This window comes from Hermetia illucens, chromosome 5 (assembly GCF_905115235.1).
Source record: "Hermetia illucens chromosome 5, iHerIll2.2.curated.20191125, whole genome shotgun sequence".
In the NCBI taxonomy this organism is placed as follows: Eukaryota; Metazoa; Arthropoda; class Insecta; order Diptera; family Stratiomyidae; genus Hermetia; species Hermetia illucens.
This window is the reverse complement of record NC_051853.1, coordinates 39857293-39876981: the sequence shown is the minus strand read 5'-3', so window position 1 is coordinate 39876981 and position 19689 is coordinate 39857293. Positions and strand designations below refer to the sequence as shown.

The 19689-nt window shown below is 41.3% G+C and overlaps 1 protein-coding gene across 1 annotated transcript; it reads left to right on the top strand.

The window, feature by feature from the left end:
• Window positions 1–7143: 7143 nt before the first annotated feature.
• LOC119657851 (IQ and ubiquitin-like domain-containing protein) lies at window positions 7144–19637 on the top strand. Its single transcript, XM_038064974.1, has 11 exons — window positions 7144–7558; window positions 7617–7759; window positions 12658–12770; window positions 12841–13058; window positions 18015–18168; window positions 18252–18444; window positions 18508–18686; window positions 18740–18878; window positions 18934–19046; window positions 19116–19300; window positions 19361–19637. The coding sequence occupies exons 1-11, from the start codon at window positions 7218–7220 to the stop codon at window positions 19605–19607; spliced, it is 2025 nt and encodes a 674-aa protein (XP_037920902.1). The 5' UTR covers window positions 7144–7217; the 3' UTR covers window positions 19608–19637.
• Window positions 19638–19689: the final 52 nt, after the last annotated feature.

Here is a 19689-nt window from a genome sequence, read left to right as displayed (position 1 = left end):
CCACTTGAAGGCTCCAAGCCTTCTTCAACACTTTTCTGTGTGGTATCATCGAAGGTCGCTTCGAGCCCGATATTATTACAGAGATCTTGGTCGGCGCAGACAGAATGGTACAATAGATATGTCATACATTAAGGTGGGGCGACAATTGGTTTGCTGACAAGGCAGTGGACTCCACTCTCCCTCAAAATGTCCGAAGACTGGGTCATCCCAAGGACGCTTGGCGCAGAACAGTAGAGAAGAAGCGCAGGTGTCTCGAGAAGCCCTGGAGAAGCTGAAGCCTATCGATTCGTTTGCAAATGAATGTAATAGTTTCAGTTTGAATATCAACAAAATATGTCCCAATCCGCCGATGGAGGACACGTAATAACTGCCGGTATGCCCACCCATTCCATTCAGAAACTATTGCACCTATTAATATAAAATTTGGTAGACATATGGACGCTATGGAATCCCACGCATAAAGCCAATCATATGAATTTGTAATGGACTTAATGGGGCTCCCCATACTATCAAAGATGGGTGTCTAAATTTTCTTTCCCTAAAGTAGCTGCATAGAATGACAAATAAAAAATTTTAATAACATTTTTTAGGCCAGATCCTAGTTTCCATGCTCATAGAAGCTGTAAGTTCCAAACAATCTTGGAAATATCACATCGTTTAATATCCAAAACCTACTTCCACCGGAAATATTTTGGAACTAAAGCGTGAAACTAAGAACAGCATAATCAGTTTATTCTATTCTACCAGATTCACAAATCTCTTTTTTGGCTCATCTAAGTAACTTCTCAAATTGTCACTGGCGCCAAAAGAAATAAATTCAAGGTTTATAGATTGTGCTTATTGATTTATTGAAATAAGATACTATTCAGATGAAGCTTAAATCCCACGGAACTAAAAAACTTTCAAATTGCATAACGTCAATCTGATGCTGAATAAATTTTTTGTATAATGACCGAAGAAAGATATTTTGATGGGATCTTTTTTGTCAAGAAATCTATCTGTTGATCTATTTTTTGTCGATAGCTTCCCATTTAAAAAATTTAATGTTTCCCGAACAGAAGTTATCATAGTTGTAATTATCATATTAGATTAATCCTAGGAAAAAACATTTAAAATTATTTCTTTTAGACCACCGCCAGTTTCGGTTTACATTGTTGTAGGCAATAAGGTTAGAAGATATATTGAAACGGACACCATCTGAAAGTTTATCTCTGATTGATAGCTGATTTTTTCGGTTGGAAGGTTAAAAACTAGAATTTATTAACCAAAATATACATGTGTGGAAACTTAGGTAATCAGATATACCAGCGAAAGATAGGAATCGTTCACACGTTCCGGGAGGTATAATCGAGAAGGCGGAATTGATTCGTTAAGTCAAAACCTATATTTCTATCATAGTTTATGAGTACATTATGGAATCAGTGCAAGCTCTTATGTAAATAGGAAGTAGCCTGATAGCAGATAGATTTGACTATTGTTATTTTTAGAAAGAGATCCATCCGCATGTCTTATTCTAACGGAGTTTAATACAATATCTTCAAAATGGAGCCAATAAATTCATAACAATAGCAATTTCAACGGTTCGGACATAGATATCAGAGAGGAAGAGTATTAACAGAAATAGGTACGGGTCACATCAGATTGATCAAAATTTTAAATTTAGACCTAAATTTATCTTGAGATAGGGTCATATTTTTAAAAAGTTCTATAAATCAGCCGAAAAATAGGCGAATCTCAAGTAAGACAGGAAGAGTTTAAGCTAGTTTTCCTGTGAATAAGGAAATGCCTAAAAGTCAAAGTTCTACAAACATAATTTTTAGCACCAGCACCTTCAAGATTAAAAGAAGAACAGAAAATAGATGGTTTCTGGTTGGTTCCCACCATCCCCGTACGGCTTGTATGAACGGGATGTGTTGAGATTCTAAGGAGCAGCTTTTTCTTGAACCGGCTTGTTCTAGAAATCGTAAGATTCCACAGAAGGTATCCAGATTGAAGAAGAAGTCGAGAACAATGGTGTTCACGCCCAATTAGATTATGCTTCATATTAAGGTTGCATCTCCAGAGAAGTTCTCTCACCTCCTCCCGACGGTGGCCGCCCGAAACTATCTTCCGACAAGTGAAGAGTGTGTTGGACGGAGCTGTTAGTAAGCTCACCTAGATAATGGTGAACCTTTCTGCTGGCTATATTTTAGAGCTACGTGGAACTGACAGAGGAGTGAAGTAAAACAACATCTACTTACACCGTTAAGGGTCCAAAACACTGTTAATAGCATAAGAGGGCTGCTTGGTCAATGGAAGGATTGATCATCACTCTGCAGACTTCGAATACCTTAGGTATCTTCGATTACTTTACAGACCTGTGTAAAAAAAACCTTATTAAAATCGGTTTACTGTCTAGTTGTTTGTCTGAAACACGCATTTATATCGGAGGCAGCTATAGCAATTGACACCAAATTGGAGGTGGAAAGGTGGGAACTGTGAACGCGCACGCATAAAGTGAGTTACATCATTCTACGTCGAATTTAAGGGGGAGAGGGGTCCCCATACATGCAATAGGGAGATGTACTTTTTTTCGGCAAATATATTCATGTAGGGTATCAAATGAACTATTATAATATTAGTTTTGACATTTGTTGGAAAGGAAAGGAAGTGGGGGAGTGCGGGGGGTCGAAAGTGATAATTTCTTTAACGGACCCGTTCTCAGAAACTATGAAACCGAAAAATTGCCACTATAGAGTGCCTAGGCCCCGAAATACCGTCCATTTCGACATCTGTTCAAATAAAGTTAATAATAATATATTACTATAATTTCTAATAATAGGCTGCAGAGCTCCCTTAAGTTTAGAGCCACGAAATTGCAGCAATGTAGATTATAGGATAGAGTATGATCCACGATATCCGCTTTCGCGGACATAATATATGTACTATATAATGTGCTAGGTACTAATGGGACAAATGCACACTCAAATGGCTTTATAAAAAAGATACAGAAAACCTTTAATACCTGAAGCGTCCACCTTCCGATTTCCTGACTTGTTTGGAATACTTATGTGACCAAACATGAATCCTTCTGACCGAAGGCGAATTGTTGTTTTCCTGCCAATACCAGCCGGCGAAGGAATACTTCCCATTGAACGAACTTTAAGAAGGATGCCAGAAACAATGTAAAAATGAAAGGCCTTTAGAGTCCTTCTCAAAACCAACATCAGATGGTTATCCATATTCTTAGCAACAGGTCACTGAACGGAACGAAAGGTACCAGGGGATTGAATACAATAACAAATGCCTGGAGAATCAACAGAAGTTACAGCCTAGTACCAGGTGAACGTAACCGTGGAAGATGTCTGGCGTCCCAGCCTACGTCATCGCTCCATTTCAAGCACGGTTTGCCACCGCAATCTGTTGAGCCGATTTTTTTCCACCAATAGGCAGTCGTAGTATCGTTCAAAAATTTCGTCGTTATACAGGCCACAAGTAGGTAGTGGTATTGTTTAAAAATTTCGTCGTTATACAGGTTATGGAATCGTCAGTCCTCCGGTATGAGCAGACGTTACCCTCACGTATTTCGTCTTGCCTTCATTAATGTGCAGTCCAGCCGGGACGATTACCACCTGCTCGATGTGGATGAAGCCAGATTCTCTCTTCTCTTATGACTGCGCAAATTTTTATTCTGACTATGCTATCATGTAGGCGACTTTGAAGTCGATGAAAAGATGGTGCAATTGATGACCATATTCCAACAGTTTTTCTTTCGCTTGCCACAAGGGAAAAACATGATCTGTTGTTGATTTGCTGTAGTGAAACCTCTTTGGTATGGACCAATGAATTTGGTCGCCTCCATATTTAATCATTGCGGTTGTAATTCCATGGACTCTTGGCGACTTATGATTTTTAAGACGAATTACATGGACTGTTTCTTCCATGGTTAGCAGCGGCAGTATTTGTTCGTCTTCAGCTAGCATGACCTCCGCCTCATCGACATTTTGGTCGTAGAGCAGTTCATCAAAATACTCAACACATCGCTCCAATATTCCATACGGTGAGAAATCAGATTTCCCTCTTTGCCTCGGCGTCGAGGTGTATAAGGCTTCATCCTGGTGACTTCTTGGTTAAACTTCCCCTTCTGGCGCAGTTGTTCTCTGTACTTGTTGAGTTCACAGACCTGTTGGTTCTCCCAGACTTTCTTTTTCCATCTGTGAAGTCGCTTTTCCACTGGATGGAGTTCATGATAGGCTTCTCCGGGTGCTCGCGTTCTTTGAGAGTGCTACGTTGCTAAGTGGATATCATTTTTCCATTCCGTTCTTACCTTACGTTCATCGTCGAAGTATGTCTTTGGCTGTACCAATGAAGCCATCCTCCAGGTAGTATTACAGAGGACTCTGTTATGGATGGATTCAGTGTTCACTCTCACCTGCTTGCCAGAGAGGATTCGACGCATCCATCCAACTCAAAAGAATGGATAGTCTACTTTTTTTTCTAGAGCCTAGCATAGGTTCCCACGATTTGACTGTAGTTAAATTGGAATCGCTGTGAGCAAAGGGCTTGTATATTTTCTTAGCTTACATGGCACACGAAAGATTGACACCACCGAAAAAGCTACTCTATTTCACTTCCTTTATAAAAGCAAGGAAAGCTAACCAGCTAATAGCCTGCGATGTTAACACAAACAAACTTGAGTCAAAGATTCAGATTATTGATGACGCAATGGAAATCGCATTTAAAAAAGACGCTGCCACCGTTGTAAAGTGAAGATCTATCATCGCGACTTCCAAAATATAACTGGAAAACGATCATCATCGGCTCTTCAAGAATGTGCATCTCTAGCCACAGAACGTAGGGAGCTATTTTTTCCTAAAAAAAATGGATAATTCCTGTACAGAATCTTCTGGTGAGACTTTGGAGCTTCTAATTCAGATGACCTTGACCGCAAGCAAGATCGACTATGTGCTACAAATGAATTTTGGAGTTATGCCCTCCCGGCCAACAAAAGCCATCGGATTAGTACTCTCGGAAGGAAGAAAAAAAAAACTTCTCATCATATAAATCTCCTCATCCAAATAGGATAAGGAGAGCGACAGTGCAGAAGGAGTAGGTTGTTCTGTGATTGGTGAAGATCCAACTGACTTATATTGCGCCTTGGGCACATACCAAATACCCCCAGTAATTTTCATTTCGAAGATGGGTGCAATTCGACGAAGACTTTAGGTCAATAAACTTATTAATTAATAAATAATAATATTTATTAGAAAATCTAGAACATGTCATGGATATTCATTTAAGGGTGGTAATGGAAACATCAGCTCTATCCAACTGTCAATACGGCAAATTTACCCTGACTACTCTTCATGAGATAATTAATACGATTGAACAGATATTCTACTGGAAGCAATACACTTGTGACGGTGTGAAGACCCAGTTGATTGAACGACAGCTCCGCATCTGAATCCTGCTTGGTTATGGATGTTTGTGTTTGTAGTTGTGCCACTGTAGACTTACACAGCATAGGAGTACATAAGCAGGAGTCATATACATTAGCTGCCTTCCTGGATATAGAAGTAAAGTTCAGCAATGTCAATACCAAAACCGTTCAAAAGACTCTAACCAGAATAAGGTTGGAAGGGTGTCTTAGGGATAGTTTACTATCTATACTAAGATTCAGGCCATTTCACCAGGACCAACACCTTCTCTCCGGTACTGTGGCTAATAGTTATGAATGAAATCCAAAGAAAACTCGACAGAAGCGGAATTAAATTGATAGCGTATGGCAACAACCAGGTGGGCATTGGAATTATAATGATTTTCGCTGTTATCTACGAGATTTTGAAGAGAGCGCTGACAAAAAATTTACCAGTGGGCTTGAGGGTGCAGATTTGACAGGCATCCAACTAATACTAATCGGATATTATTTACGACTAATAAAAAGATTCCGGACTTTCAGAATTTCTGCCGCTTTCTTCCAATATAAAGTATATTGTTTGTTCACCAAAGCCTTCCCTTGATTCTGAGTTGACCCAGGTTCAGATCTCAGTTGGTCATAAATCTTTGTCTCCGCCTCAGCGCGTTCTGCTGCTATAAGTACCCCTCTTACATAGCATTAAGTGAGATGATCTTGAAACTCAATTGAACTATGGATATCGAAATTTAAGCACTCTCAAAACCAAGCTACCTAATTTTTGGTTTGTACTGCCTCTCTTTTACGCTACATCATTTGCGTTGCAGAAACCTGACTAGATGACGGAGAATTAAATTCCGAGCTAATAAAATGTTATTTTATCCTTGGCAGTAACCAAAATTAAAGACTTTTAAGATATTCTCTGCACACGGAAGCAACCTCTCCCAAATCTCCACCTGTGACTATATTTTAATACCGATTTTCTATTAGAGGCCAGTCCCTGTTCTTGTCTTCAGTACTTATCTGTTTTGTCCATGCCCTACCCGAAATTTTTACAATCCTCATTTAGTCAATGTATGGTCTTCCAATCTTCATGTTTTGGAGTGGCCAAGCACTCCTGGTAGTAACGTAAATAAGCTGGCCACTCCGCGAAACGGAGCATACTGTTCGTTGCTTAGTGGACCAGTGTCTCACCTTTCTGACCGCAATTTCATCAGTGCATATTATAAGATATGCGGAATCTGGCGGCAACCTTAGTCGTCCAGAAATATGGATGATTTTTTTATCGTAATGTTGAGCTTGAGTAAACCTTGTTCCAGTTTCAAATATTTATCGAGTGAATAAAACCGTAAATCGATCATGAATTTTTAAATGTTGTATTTATACGGGAACACCTAATGAAATCGGAGGGCATATAAATCACGTTGATCGAACTATAAATCTTCTCGGAACACAAAAAAACTAAAAGTTACAAACACCTAACTGGGAAGAATATATATTCTGTTTTATTGAAATTGAATTGAGAACGCTGTGAAGACACCGTTCCTGACAACCATCGACAATAAAAGCCACTAAAATCAATGCAGATTAATTTGTAATTTTTAAACAAATTTATAACTCTATTTCACGTCGAATCAATAAACTCTTGACAACAAGCATTCGAGTCCTCATAAACAAGATATTTTTATTGATCAAATTTGCATCCAAGCAACCAAGCAAATTGAAGACAGTTAAACATATTCCGAAGACAGCAAGCATCCATACGTTACCACTTAGAAATATATTTCGTAATTTTACAAGTCAAATAAAGTAATCTGCGTTAAAAATGTCTGAAGCCCAGTTCTGTGGAAAATATCAAGAATGTCCCGACGATATCGTAAATTTCGAAAAATTGACCGTTAAATTTCAAATCTCCGATACTCAGACGGTGGCACAAGTGTACCCAAATTGCATGACTATTGCGGAAATCAAAACAGATTTGGGTAGAAAATTCGAAGTAGATCCAGGAGTCCTGATTATCTGCCAGGATGGAAAGGAAGCAGAAGACAGTTTGAAGTTGGAAGCGTTGACTCAAAATGAATTTGGAATTGTGGAGACTTACCTGAAACTCGATGAGGAGCAGTCCAAGCAGAAGGAATTTAAACTAGATCCGCAAGTTTATTATAGGTAGGCCACCAATAGGGACCTAAAATATAAATTTGTTCAAAAATACTTCCCATTTCAGCAAGCATAAACTCCCGGATTTCATCACTGTCAACATACCAAACGAAGATAATCCACTTTGTGGATGCAACAATGTTATTGTAGAAATCCAGAATTTAGCAATAAAGAAGCCCTATCTTGGCGGCCATCGAGATCTTCGTACAGGTTAGTAGCCGTTGGAGTTGCTTCTGGTGAAATTTGGCAAGAATATTTTTACCACAAAAATACTAAAACGAAACTATTCCATTTTTACAATTAAACAGCTTTTTACTAATATTTACTGAAAGCATTACTCTAGTTAAGATCCTTTGAAAAGTAAACAAAAATACGGCCTATTCGTATGAACAGACCACACATGCACCCTCTCTGATAAGCCACTATGAAGCGTGAAATTCACCACACACCTCCTTTCTTTTTTTGGGAATAGTTAGGGAATAGTTAAGGAGATGTACGACGCTTTTGTACGACTTGGTGGTTTAACAATCTTTCTTAAGCATGGCTGTTTAAAAGTTTAGGGGCCCTGACTTCTCATCCACTTGGCGTAGGACAAACCTACTTGGAGAGAAACCTTCTTCCAGTTCTCTATCTAAAGGAGCGAATAACACCTAATAACCGCTTCCGGTTCCGCTGCTCCCAGGGCAAAGGTGAGACCGCTTCTGATGAATTGCCTCTTTTTTTTAGGAGTAGGGTAGGTGAGTTTTGGACTCCCGCAACAGTTCGCTGTCGGACTACCAACTAAACACCTCCCTGTCACCAGAGAATTAGCCTGGAACCGTTTGACACATTACTTCGGGCTAGCCCTCCCACTCTCCCGGCTTGGGAGCCTTCAAGTCAGGAAATTCCTTTCACCAACGGGTTGTCACTTCGGGGAACCCCTTACCGTCCGATTCCTCCTCCGGTCGAGTTCAATTTTCTTCCCAATAAAAAGAGCCCGAACATAATGCCCAATATGGTTCCAGCTGCCAGCGCTCTTCAGTATCTCTCTGACGATGTTGTCTGGAGAGAGCTCCCCTGTGTCTGCATAAAGTTGCTGGCGAAAGCCGTCTCACCTCTGCAGGTAAGACTGAAAACCTACATGCCCGTTTAGAAATTGGGTAAGGAAGTAATTAATTTCACCACGCGCAGTCCATCTGCACCTTGGCTCATTTTGCCAAGAAAGTTGCCACTCGGTAAGGGTGCGTTAACGTTCTTTACGGGCAACCACCTCTCTAAAGTTCTCGCCCTTACAGCGGTAGATAGCTTTGCGCTCCTTCCGTGATCACAATTGCAACGATAAGAATAGAAGGCATCTCTGCCATCAAACGTTATGAGGAGCATTATCCATCAAGATCGGCGGCTGTGTGCATCGGCTCGATGAACCGCATCTATGACCTCCATAATAGCATCCACTGTGGATCTCCCTGTTCGGAACCCGAACTGCCTTGGAGATAAGTCCTCGGCAGCGCGGATCGCTACAGCGAGTCTACTCCTGATGAACTACTCGAGCACTTCTTCGGCCGTGTCAAGCATACAAAGTGGTCGGTATGCAGAAGGGAGCTCCGGGTCTCCTTTAACCTTGCTGATCAGCGCGAGTCTGGCCACTTTCTAGCGACAAGGAAAAATGCCCTTCTTCAAGCAAGCGTTAAACGCCTCAAGCAGCAATTCTGGCCGTTGGCGGAATACCAGTTTGCAAACTTCTGCCGGGATGCCATCAGGGCCTGACACCTTCTCAATTTTTATAGCGAGAACCGCTTCTTCTCGGTTCCTTGCAAGCTGCTGACGTCCAGACACCTGCAGCATTTGGTGGGGACTATCCGCATTCGTACCCTGCATACTACCCATCCAATTTTGATTCTCCCGCTGCTAAGGAATTTCCTTGCATATCGCTCGGGTACTTCCACCACGGAGAGCTTTTGGTTTCTTGCATTTACAGAAGTGGTATCTACCCAGGCATTGGTTACCTCTGGTAACGCTTTATGGCCTCCTCCACTTCGACCTTTTCTGTGAGACAGTCAAGATCCCAGATTTTTAGAGAGCACGTGGGCTCCAGGCTGGAAACAAGAGCCTCCTCCCCCAATAACCCCTTGACCGCTTCACAGAAGGTACTCTTGTTAGTCGTCTTTGGGCCCAGTTCGACGAGAACTCCACCACTTCTCGTTTTCCATATCCGCTCCGCTCCGTTGTCTTTGGGTTTCATCCTGTAGCGGATTTCACTAAGAACTTCCGCAAATGTCTTGCCTTCCGTCGGCTTAATGAGCAGAGTCGACGGTTTAATCCTTCCTCGTTTCCTCGTCTTTTCTGCTCCTGACTTTTGGTTGACAGCCTCTTTGTCTTTGGACAGACGTGTCTCTTGTGGCGTAGTCAGCAGTTTACTTTTTTCCTTTTTCGTCTTCTTTTTTTGGACCGGGGAACTATTTCCATGAAGTCGCCTTCAGGCACGTCGTCCTCTTTCCGCTTTTTCTCCAGTTCGCTTTGTAGTGGGTTATCTGTGATCCGTTTGACGCAAGCAGTATTCTCAGCGGGAAGTGCGGCTGTTTCTGCTCTCCAATCGTCTTCCGCTGCTCTTCACGTTCGCCTATAGAAGGAGATGCGGTCCAATAGTTCCTCCAGTTCCATCAGCCCGTTTTTGACCCCTTTGCTGACATTCCTCTGGAGGAACCTTGCCGACCGCATACGCTTCACCACTGCTGCGCTTTTCCTGATGAGCCTTTCTTCTTCAGCTCTAACTAGGACGGTCGACTGCACTTGCACTTGGTTTGTGTCCGAATCCACCTCCTCAGGACTAGCGATTCTACTGAGCTTTCTTTCGGGACAGGGGCACTACAAGGTATTGGATTTGCCATCTCCGCACGATCAGTCGCGCCACTTGTAAGGCTTCCTCTTTATTTGGGCGCCCCGGTGTCATGTCGAGTATATCAGCCCTTGCTGCCTCTTTCACTGGTCTCCTTCCTTGTTGTTTCGTCGATTTTTTTTATTAATTTATGTTTATTCTCCATGGAAAACTAACCAGTGCATTATGTGCAAGGGGGCGGGCCGCAATAATCACAGCCCCTATCCCAGTTCCCTGATCTCAACACTTTCCTCATTGTATATAAAAGATACATGGGACAATAAGATTGGCCCGCTTGAACTCTCCCACAATCCTGAGAAGGTCTCCTCTGCACAAAATGCTCCGCACAACTCAGCAAACGTGTCCGGCCTTGTCTTTACTTCGAGTTTGAACTTGTTATTAAGCTACTTCCTTAATTTGTCAGAAGGGAAATTTCTAGTGGCTTTTCTCTGATTATTGTGTGCACTACTATTATCTCAATGCTTATATAAATCGGAATCCCTCCCATTTTGAATGATGACGAGCGACGGTTAGGCAGCTCACTATTTCATCAGAAAATAAGTAAGAAATGCTAAGCAATGTAGCATTTTATTCTGTAGAGGACTCTCTGGGCTTAACCTGGTTCCACTACAGAAGTTTGGTGGTCATCCAAGCCGGGAAACCGAAAGCTAGACGCTTCAGGTATGAAAGGTTTTGTGTATTTCTTTTATAAAGCAATTTGAGTGTGCATTTGTCCCATTGGACGTAGCACGTAATATATGCATGTATTATGTGAAAATATTCATTATCAAATGATATTATTGACATTCAAAGTCTTGAATTTGCAAAGAAGTGACAACTTTAACGACCTATTATATATAACTTTGTTAGTAATAGTGCGATTTTCACCAAATTTGGTAGAATTATGCTCTATGGTGTGACCTACATTTCTACAAAATTTCGTGATTCTAGGATGGACTTAATGGGGATTCTGAAGCCAATTACTGAAAATTATAGTAATGTACCATTATTAACTTTTGAACAGATATCGGTATGGAGGGTATTTTGGACTCTAGGCACAATACAGTGGCAGCCTCTTGATTTTTTCAGATTTTTCGGTTAAGTAGTTTCTGAGAGTGGGTGCGTTAAAGAAATGATCATTTTCGACCCCCCTACTCTCCACCATTCCAACAAATATCACAAAACCTTAAAAATTGAGGTCTAATTTATTTTAATTTCCCATTTCAAATAACACCTATCTCAATTCTGGTTATTTGGCGCCTTCCTCTGGGCAACCTGGACTTGGGGTTTTGTCAGGCTCCTTGACACTTCATTTATCTCCACAACTTCTGAAATAAACGGACCAGCCAATAAACTTTAGTATGATTCTGCGAAATATTAATATATAAGCAAACCCGAAGAGATGAACTCTGCGTCGAGGGTAAGTGGAACCTCATCTGTATTACCAATATATATATATATATATAATTTTAATGGACTCGAAAGGGGGCCCGTCGATAGACGGATTATAGATACTTTTTCGAATAAAACATTTTTCTATGTCTTTTATAGTTACATTCTTAAGGGGGTCATACCGTATTTCGAATCCAAGGAATCGATTTTTTTGGCATCAATTGTATCTATATACTTTGTAGAATATATGGGCAAAGTGATTTTTCGATATTTGGAATCGTTCGGAAATTACAGTGTAAAATGTCACATGCCAAGTTTATGTCGATCGCCGTAATAGAGCGCGTATTTATCAGTCCGAATGGCGTTCGAATGACTTCGGTAAAATCATAAAAATTGAAGTCAAGGCTTTACATATTTTTCTTCAAGAAAACTAGGTATAAGAGATTAATGGTCAGTCAAGATTTTATGGTTAAAATGGCATTCTAGTTTTTAAATGCGTTTTTCTCGAAAGTGCATGTTGAAAATCTACTGCCACCATAGCCCAAAATCTATCCAACGAAATTCTTTGAAATTTTCACAACTTATTCCGAACTTATTTGTACGGTTCGCAAAACTAAGATAATTGCAATTCATTTGGTGGTTTTTTTTTAATCCTTTAAGAAGCCTTCGAAAAACACCAAAATTTACAAAAAAAAACGGCCTTCACACCCGTAAAAATGTTTGGGCACACGTTTTACATAGATTCCATATGTATGTATATTGCAATTCCTGGGCTGATACCCACTACTGACAAGTTAATAAATAAGAAATCTAACATGTTTGTGCACTATAGTTTTCTAATCTATAATTCTATAACTTTCAGGCAAAGAATACTTTGATGCATTCACCCAAACTGGACCCCCTCTGGAAAAGATCAAATACAGTGGAATTTATAGTAAAGACACGCAAACACAGGAGATTCGATCAAAAGCAGTCGTAAGCATCTGCATATCTATATATATTATCTCTGAAAGCATACATTTTGTATATCATTCCTATATTCAAGGATACCAAAGTAGACCATTCAGCTCAAATATTTGGTGATGCAACAAATTTCATTCACGTCCCATCCTCATCTGACTACGTCATTCAACCAAAACCCTACGAAACCTATAAACAGAAAGTGAAACGAGAGAATAAAATCGGAAAAATCATTCTAATCCAAAGAAATCTGAGAAGATACATTCTATGGAAATTCATCCGTGAAGCTGCTGCTGAGTACAGGTAAGCAGATATGAACACCTTGGAGTCAGTTTGCAATCGCAATTAGAATAGTGATTTATATGCGTTTTTCTGGCGAAATGTTTTCTATGTCGCCCTGAGTGAAAGGAAATGTAAAGTGTTAGTGTTAAATGCTCATATAGAGGAGATGAAAGAGATACTCGGTAATTGGAACCACAGCAAATGTCATGCTCCACTTCAATAAAAACTATCACAGAAAGTAAGTGGAATATCACATGGCATTTGTGCGCTTACAGTAATCATAGGTTAGTTATGATAAAGGCTGCGAAGTCAGTAATAATATTTGGTAGAAAGAGCTCATTAAAAAGGTTAAGCGACCACTAATAATGGTGCTGAAATGACAGCGAAACCGAACTAAACACCCTACCAAAAATGGGCCTGCAGGTCGGCCAGTATTCAAGTCGAGGCCTACCCACTACTTTACCAGCTTTTCTAAATCTTAATGGGCCCGAAATAGAGAATAGAGATCCTCATAGACTCTCATTGCAAACTCGAAGGTTTGCACAACTTGGTGTGGCTGACCACACCTCAGCAGAAGAGTTTACCCTAGAGACTGCTTAAGATGAAGAGAGATGCATTCTGAAAAAGCTTGTCAGTGCTGGATTCACCTAAAATATCAAAGGACCACAGGAACTCGACCAATTCGAAAAAAATCAATCACCCACCACCATCACTTCCTAAAATTAAGCACATTTCTGAAACCCGCAGCCCTCTAAAAGGCGACATTAATGTGACCTTCGCAGTTCTAGATACGCGCTTAGAGGGGCGCAACACAAGCCTGTAAATTGGCGACTGCAAACCGTGAAGTGCCATCATACAACCAGGACATACCTGAACATCATAGAAAAATGAGCCATTTTCGCGCCATGATATCCAGAAGAGGGGTATTCCAGCCTAAACTAGCTGCTCAGAAAGACCGAATGATGATTTGGCCTCGACTAATTATGGATGCTACAAAACCGACAGGACTAAAGAGTCTGGCTAACTGGTTAACCACTTGTTGTTGAATCGGACAAGAGTTCGTCAGGGGCAAAATCCCATCCTAAGCTAACTACTGATATCGAAGCATCTCCGATAAACGAGACAGAAACGCCAGCGATTGCCTGCACTACTGAAATCTCATTCCATTTGCATGGTCAAAAATGCCCTGCTGAAAAGATGCCATCAATGTCAGCTACTTGGTATCACGGTTTATTAAAAGGTTGTCAACATAGAACAGCAAAAGGGTAGCACGTCATGCGATTGTTCCCCGGCTGCCCCATAGACAACGGTCGCCAATGATAATGTCCAAGAGATTCGTCCGGATGCACTCGCCAAATTATGTGCTGGTAGTCACGATGGGTGCCACTCAAATCTACTGGAACATTTTCTTGACGTCTCCGAATAATGCCACTCAGGGTTGCCTGAACTGAAAGAGCATTTGAAGCAGACGAGGCTGAATGTGGGTCCGCTTGACTGGATGCCATTTAAGGAATTGCCGATGGACGTTGGCACCGAAGCATTAAAGACGACTCGAAACTTTTGTTGTACAGCATAGGATCAGATTTGATAGCGTGTAGATTGCTCAACGCGTGTGTCCCTATTCCTCATACTCTCTCATGAACGCCACCTGTTTCTTTCGGAAACCTGGATTGGATGCGAAGCGCCGGTCAATACGTTGAGACTGTCGTAAAACTGTTAGTCAAGAGTCACGGAAGTGTGAAACTTCAGCTCGAAACGGATTCTGGACGACATAACTGTCGTTCTTAGTTCGTGAATGAGTATCGGTGAAAAGGGGGCGCAGTAATATTTTTCCTCCTGATGACTAATATCAGGAAATTCCTCTTGTACCCAAACATGTTGAATGAGGTCATCCAAGCGTAGCTCGTTGAATGTACCAGTACTTGTGTGGACGGCGCCGCAGATGCTAAGCCAAACACAACCCAACCAAATTGAGAATATTAGAATCACCAATTAAATATCTCGAAAATGTTGCCAATTCAATTAGTCAATTTGCATTGCTGGAAATGTCATTCTCACCAAGACTGCCACCAATTTAAGCATAAACTTCGAACACAGTAAATGATACAGGAGGTGTCACTCCAAAGCCTATTGCGTCCACATCTGTGTAATTTCAACTTCCGCAGTTGGAGTTGCACCTATGAAATGAACGCCTGTAATCCCAGATGGCAAAGAGTTATGACTAAATGTCCGTAGGCCGACTTGCCTATAATGTAGGCCGTTGCCAAAAAGACTGTTGTATGACCCCTTGCCAAACAGGAAGTCAAAAGTTCCTCTCAAAATAGTGTAGTCCTAGGTCTGACAGGACTTGTTGACAGGCTCTGCTGCACCAGGGTTTCTGCACCGCAGCATGCTGTTGCACCGAAGATAGGGTAAGACCGAACATCGTCGAACGTACTACCGGCACTCACCTGAAGTATACTCCCTACACGTATGGCCCGGTGTAAGGCAGTTAAAGCAGAGGTTGAGCCTCGTAATGCTTCAAATCTCTGGCCCACAGTCTCCAATCGTTAACAACTACTTATTCGGTGGGCACATTGTCAGAAGGGGCAGGAAGTTGAGTCTCCTTGTTCTAAAATAGACCATCTTAATTTGTACTGCGTTGAAGTTACGCCAGTTGATGGTCCTGCTCATTGCTTCAAAGAGTGTTGTCTAGTAGGTTCCATTTGCCTCGACGGCCTGACCATTTTCAATCCATAACACCTTTGGCGGCTTCCCCTTCATCGCCTCGATGTTAAGAAATCCCGCAATATGGATATCCGTCAGTTCCATTGGCTCACCCATGCGTTTATTTAGCGCTTTACAAACTTTCTGAGAGTCCCCAGTATAAATGCCACCAAACAAGGGACTGCGTCGGTATTAATGGCTTGGCAAAGTTTGCCGAGTTTCGAAAAATCTTGGTAATGTATCAAGATAGTAAAAATATCCTTGAAAGAGTATCAATTATGTAAGGCTTAGTAGGAGTGGGTATCGCCAGCTTGACATCCTGACGTTTTGTTACCTCCGGTTTGAGCTCCGAGGAGGACCCTACCAAACAAACAAAGCATAACTGGTAATGAGACATATTGTGTTCCTCTGCTCATAGATCTGCCTCTCAGATCAGATTGGATTATCCTGGTTTTTAGCAAGGATACTATCCAATGCGTAAAATGAACCTCCAATCCTATTGTTGAATGCTTCCTCTATATTCATTAATTACCTTGTGAAGAACGGCTTCTGTGGATTTGCTTATGAGGTAGGCGTGCTCAGATTTGGAGAAGAGTAACTTCTCAAAGATCGTCCAAAACTTTCAAAACAATTTTGAATATCACAATCTTTCCAAACTCAAGTATCTCGGTTGATGAATCGCTTACCAGGCATAATGACTCCGATGGTTGAGTAAACCACTTTGTGAATCGTGTTCACGGCAACCATCATGGACATCGACAATCCTCGGTTTTCGTAGGCCAACTGGGTTTGCAAGAAAAAGGCAATTGGAACCTCCAGAATAATAAAAAAAAGGAAATCGCCGCAAAAGACGGCATGGGGCTCTTTTCCTCTGTGTGTGTTTTTGGGCGTTGCTTCACTTCGTCATAGGATTTTCACGGACGGAACAAAAGCAGGTTCCTCAATAACTACTGTGTAAGTACTGTAGGAACTCAGTTACATGATTCCGCCAGCTCGAGGTGCAATTCGCTCTAGCCAACATCACAAAGGACGCCACATGGTTTAACCATTCGTTTGCCAGGCTGGACACGGAAACAATTGAGCTTATCTGCTCGACGGCTAGATAGTGCGTCGCATTCCAGAAGCGCAAAACATGAAGAGGTAAACGTGTTGCCTTTGTCTACTAAGCGCTTCCACACTATTCATCTCGATTTAATTGGCCTTTTGCGAGACTTGCACGATTTCAAGTATTGCCTCACTATCATCGATAGGCTCACGCGATGGACTAAGACGATACGTCTGAAGGACATTTCTGTATAACTTTGTACCGAGGCCTTCTGTCGAAAGCGAATTCTACGCTTCAGTGTACCGACAATTCGAGTCCTCCCTTTTCTCGGTGTTAGACAAAATTCTTCATTTCAAACTGCCCGCAGTCCAATTGATTGCTTGGGAAATGATACAGGACACTGAAGGCCGCTATAATTACCCAAGATGGCCCTTCTTCAAAGCAATTCCTGCCACTTGTTCTACGTGGCCTCCGGATAGACAGCCACGAAGAATTTGTTGCAAGTCCCGCGGAGCCACCACGTGCTCGATATTAGATTGAGCCCCCACCGGCCAATCACGCGGAAAACGTGGAAAAGTTGCCCAGGAATCTCGACTCCTACGCGCATGTCGCGAAAGCCGCCTTTACGAGGGCCCCTTTCGAGGTCCTCAAGCGAGACCAACACCATTTTAGCCTCGACGTCAGAGATACGCTTAAGGGGATTTCCCTGGGATAGTTAAAGTCCAAAGTAAACCAGACGCTTTCTTCCGGGGAGAAAGCGTCTGGTTTTCCCCTGAAATCCCTCGGTTTCAGCTTGGGGTGGAATACTGTGGCTGAGTAAGCAATTTACATGACAAACGCACGCAATTGTGAAGGCTCTGGAAAGAGTCGTCCAAGACTTTGAAGAGCAAATCTTTAATGGAAACTAAAAAAATTGCTGTTCAAAGTCATGGCCGACTTTTTTCAGAGCTGCTGGCCCCGCCACAGTGGATTTGCTTACAAACCACATGGCGAATTTAGTCACAGGAAACACCATGAATGAACAACTAGTTTCAGCTCCACAGGGGAGAAACTATCTCATTGCAATGTTCGGAATATTGAAGGGACATTAAAAATATTAATTATTAACTATACCTGAATTTTTCGTTCACTCGAATGAGGCTAAAGGTTCAGATGGAATACAAACCATTATAAAACGCAACCTCATGGGCATATGTAACGTATGCATAACATTTATTTGGTTTCAGACTCTTACGGGCTGAGCAAGATCGTCGGGACAATTTAATCACTGAAAATGATGCTAACAAAATTCGAAAAGATTGCGTAGTCAAAACATTTCCAAAAACCAAGGAGGATTTTGATCTGCTATTTGCTCAAATTCAGCGATGGAAAGATGCTGAGGTATTTATTCTAATTTGTAGAAATTCGTGCGGTAAATACATTACTGTTAATGGGAATATGATGAGACTTCATTGGAGTTGCAGATTAAACGAATTAATAGCATGTACTCAGGAGGGCCGAGGATTGCTGAACTACATTGCCTACTTGACAGAGAGATCCAATTATTAAATGGAGTGGAAAAGCAAAGATCACTCGTCCGAAAGGCACTAAAAGATTTCCGCGACGAACAGCAACTCAAAAAACTCGGAGAACCTGTGAAATGGGTTGGTTATGAAAGTATGCATTTCTTCCCACTGTTTATTGTTTCAATTAGCATATTTTCCCGTTGATCACCTAAAGACCTCGTGGTTGAAGTGGATTTATTGAGGACTCAGCGCGTTCGATATCTCACGGACTTATACAAAGCATTGAGAGACAGCTCTACGAAGACTGCTCGCCTTAATCTCATCAATACGATAAACGGGGTGCTCCAAAAAGAAGCAGATCAGAAACCAGGACTTGAACCAACAATAACTGAGGTTAGTCAATCCTAACTTAAACTATCTCCCACTAACATAGCTCCAACTTCAAGCTCTTAGACTTATTCGAAAGAGAGAAGAGTTTGTTGATATGCACAAAGATGAATGACTGCACACTGGACACATTAAGGAAGAGGCAAGGGGTTCTGTTCGTGGAGATCATTCAATACGTAGACGAGCAAAAATCGAAAAGTGAGAATATTTAACATAAGAGCGTATATACCAAATTTTTATGAATTAATTATAGATTCCGATTCAAAAATGTGTGAAAAATGCAAAACTGTTAAACATATCACCAATTTCGCATTGCGAACGCGACAGGCAAGCGTCGATATCTGCAAGAATTGTCACTACATGCGAGTAAGTGTTTTTCCAATTTTACTATCTAAAAAATATATGCCTGCAACTAACACCCCATTTCCCAACAAGGGTTCCGTATCTGACAATTCACTATACAGAGCTATCCTTCGAGCAATTCAACGAGATGAGAAGAAACGTAAAACGCTCGCTTCATATGCATTTATAATACAAGAGGATGATGTTCGCTTCATTATTGATAAAATCTGGCATGGACACTCGATTCTCAGCAAATGCAATGATCTTGCCCATTTGAGGTAAAGTTTTCACATCGCATCTGTATTTTAATATCCCTTTCAACTTTTGAGAATTTTCAGATTACCTCGTTGGGAGAAAAAAGACGATTGGTCTCCATGGAATTGTGTCTGCTTAACGGAAGCTGAAGCCAGAGCGCATGATGAACTGGAAACCCTAAACGGTGTCTACCATGAAGCCACCGTTCAAGACATTCAGAGCAAGCATTTACTGGCAAAATCTGCATTCAAGAAACTGCTTGATGTCGATGATGACCTCGTCAAACCAGGACATTGGTGGAGAGTCGGAATTGACGAAAAACCACTTTAAAGCTTCATTGCTAGCGTAAGCTTTTGTTTATTTCATACAGATCAGTTTTAACACGTCATTTATTTAAACAAATATAAAACCG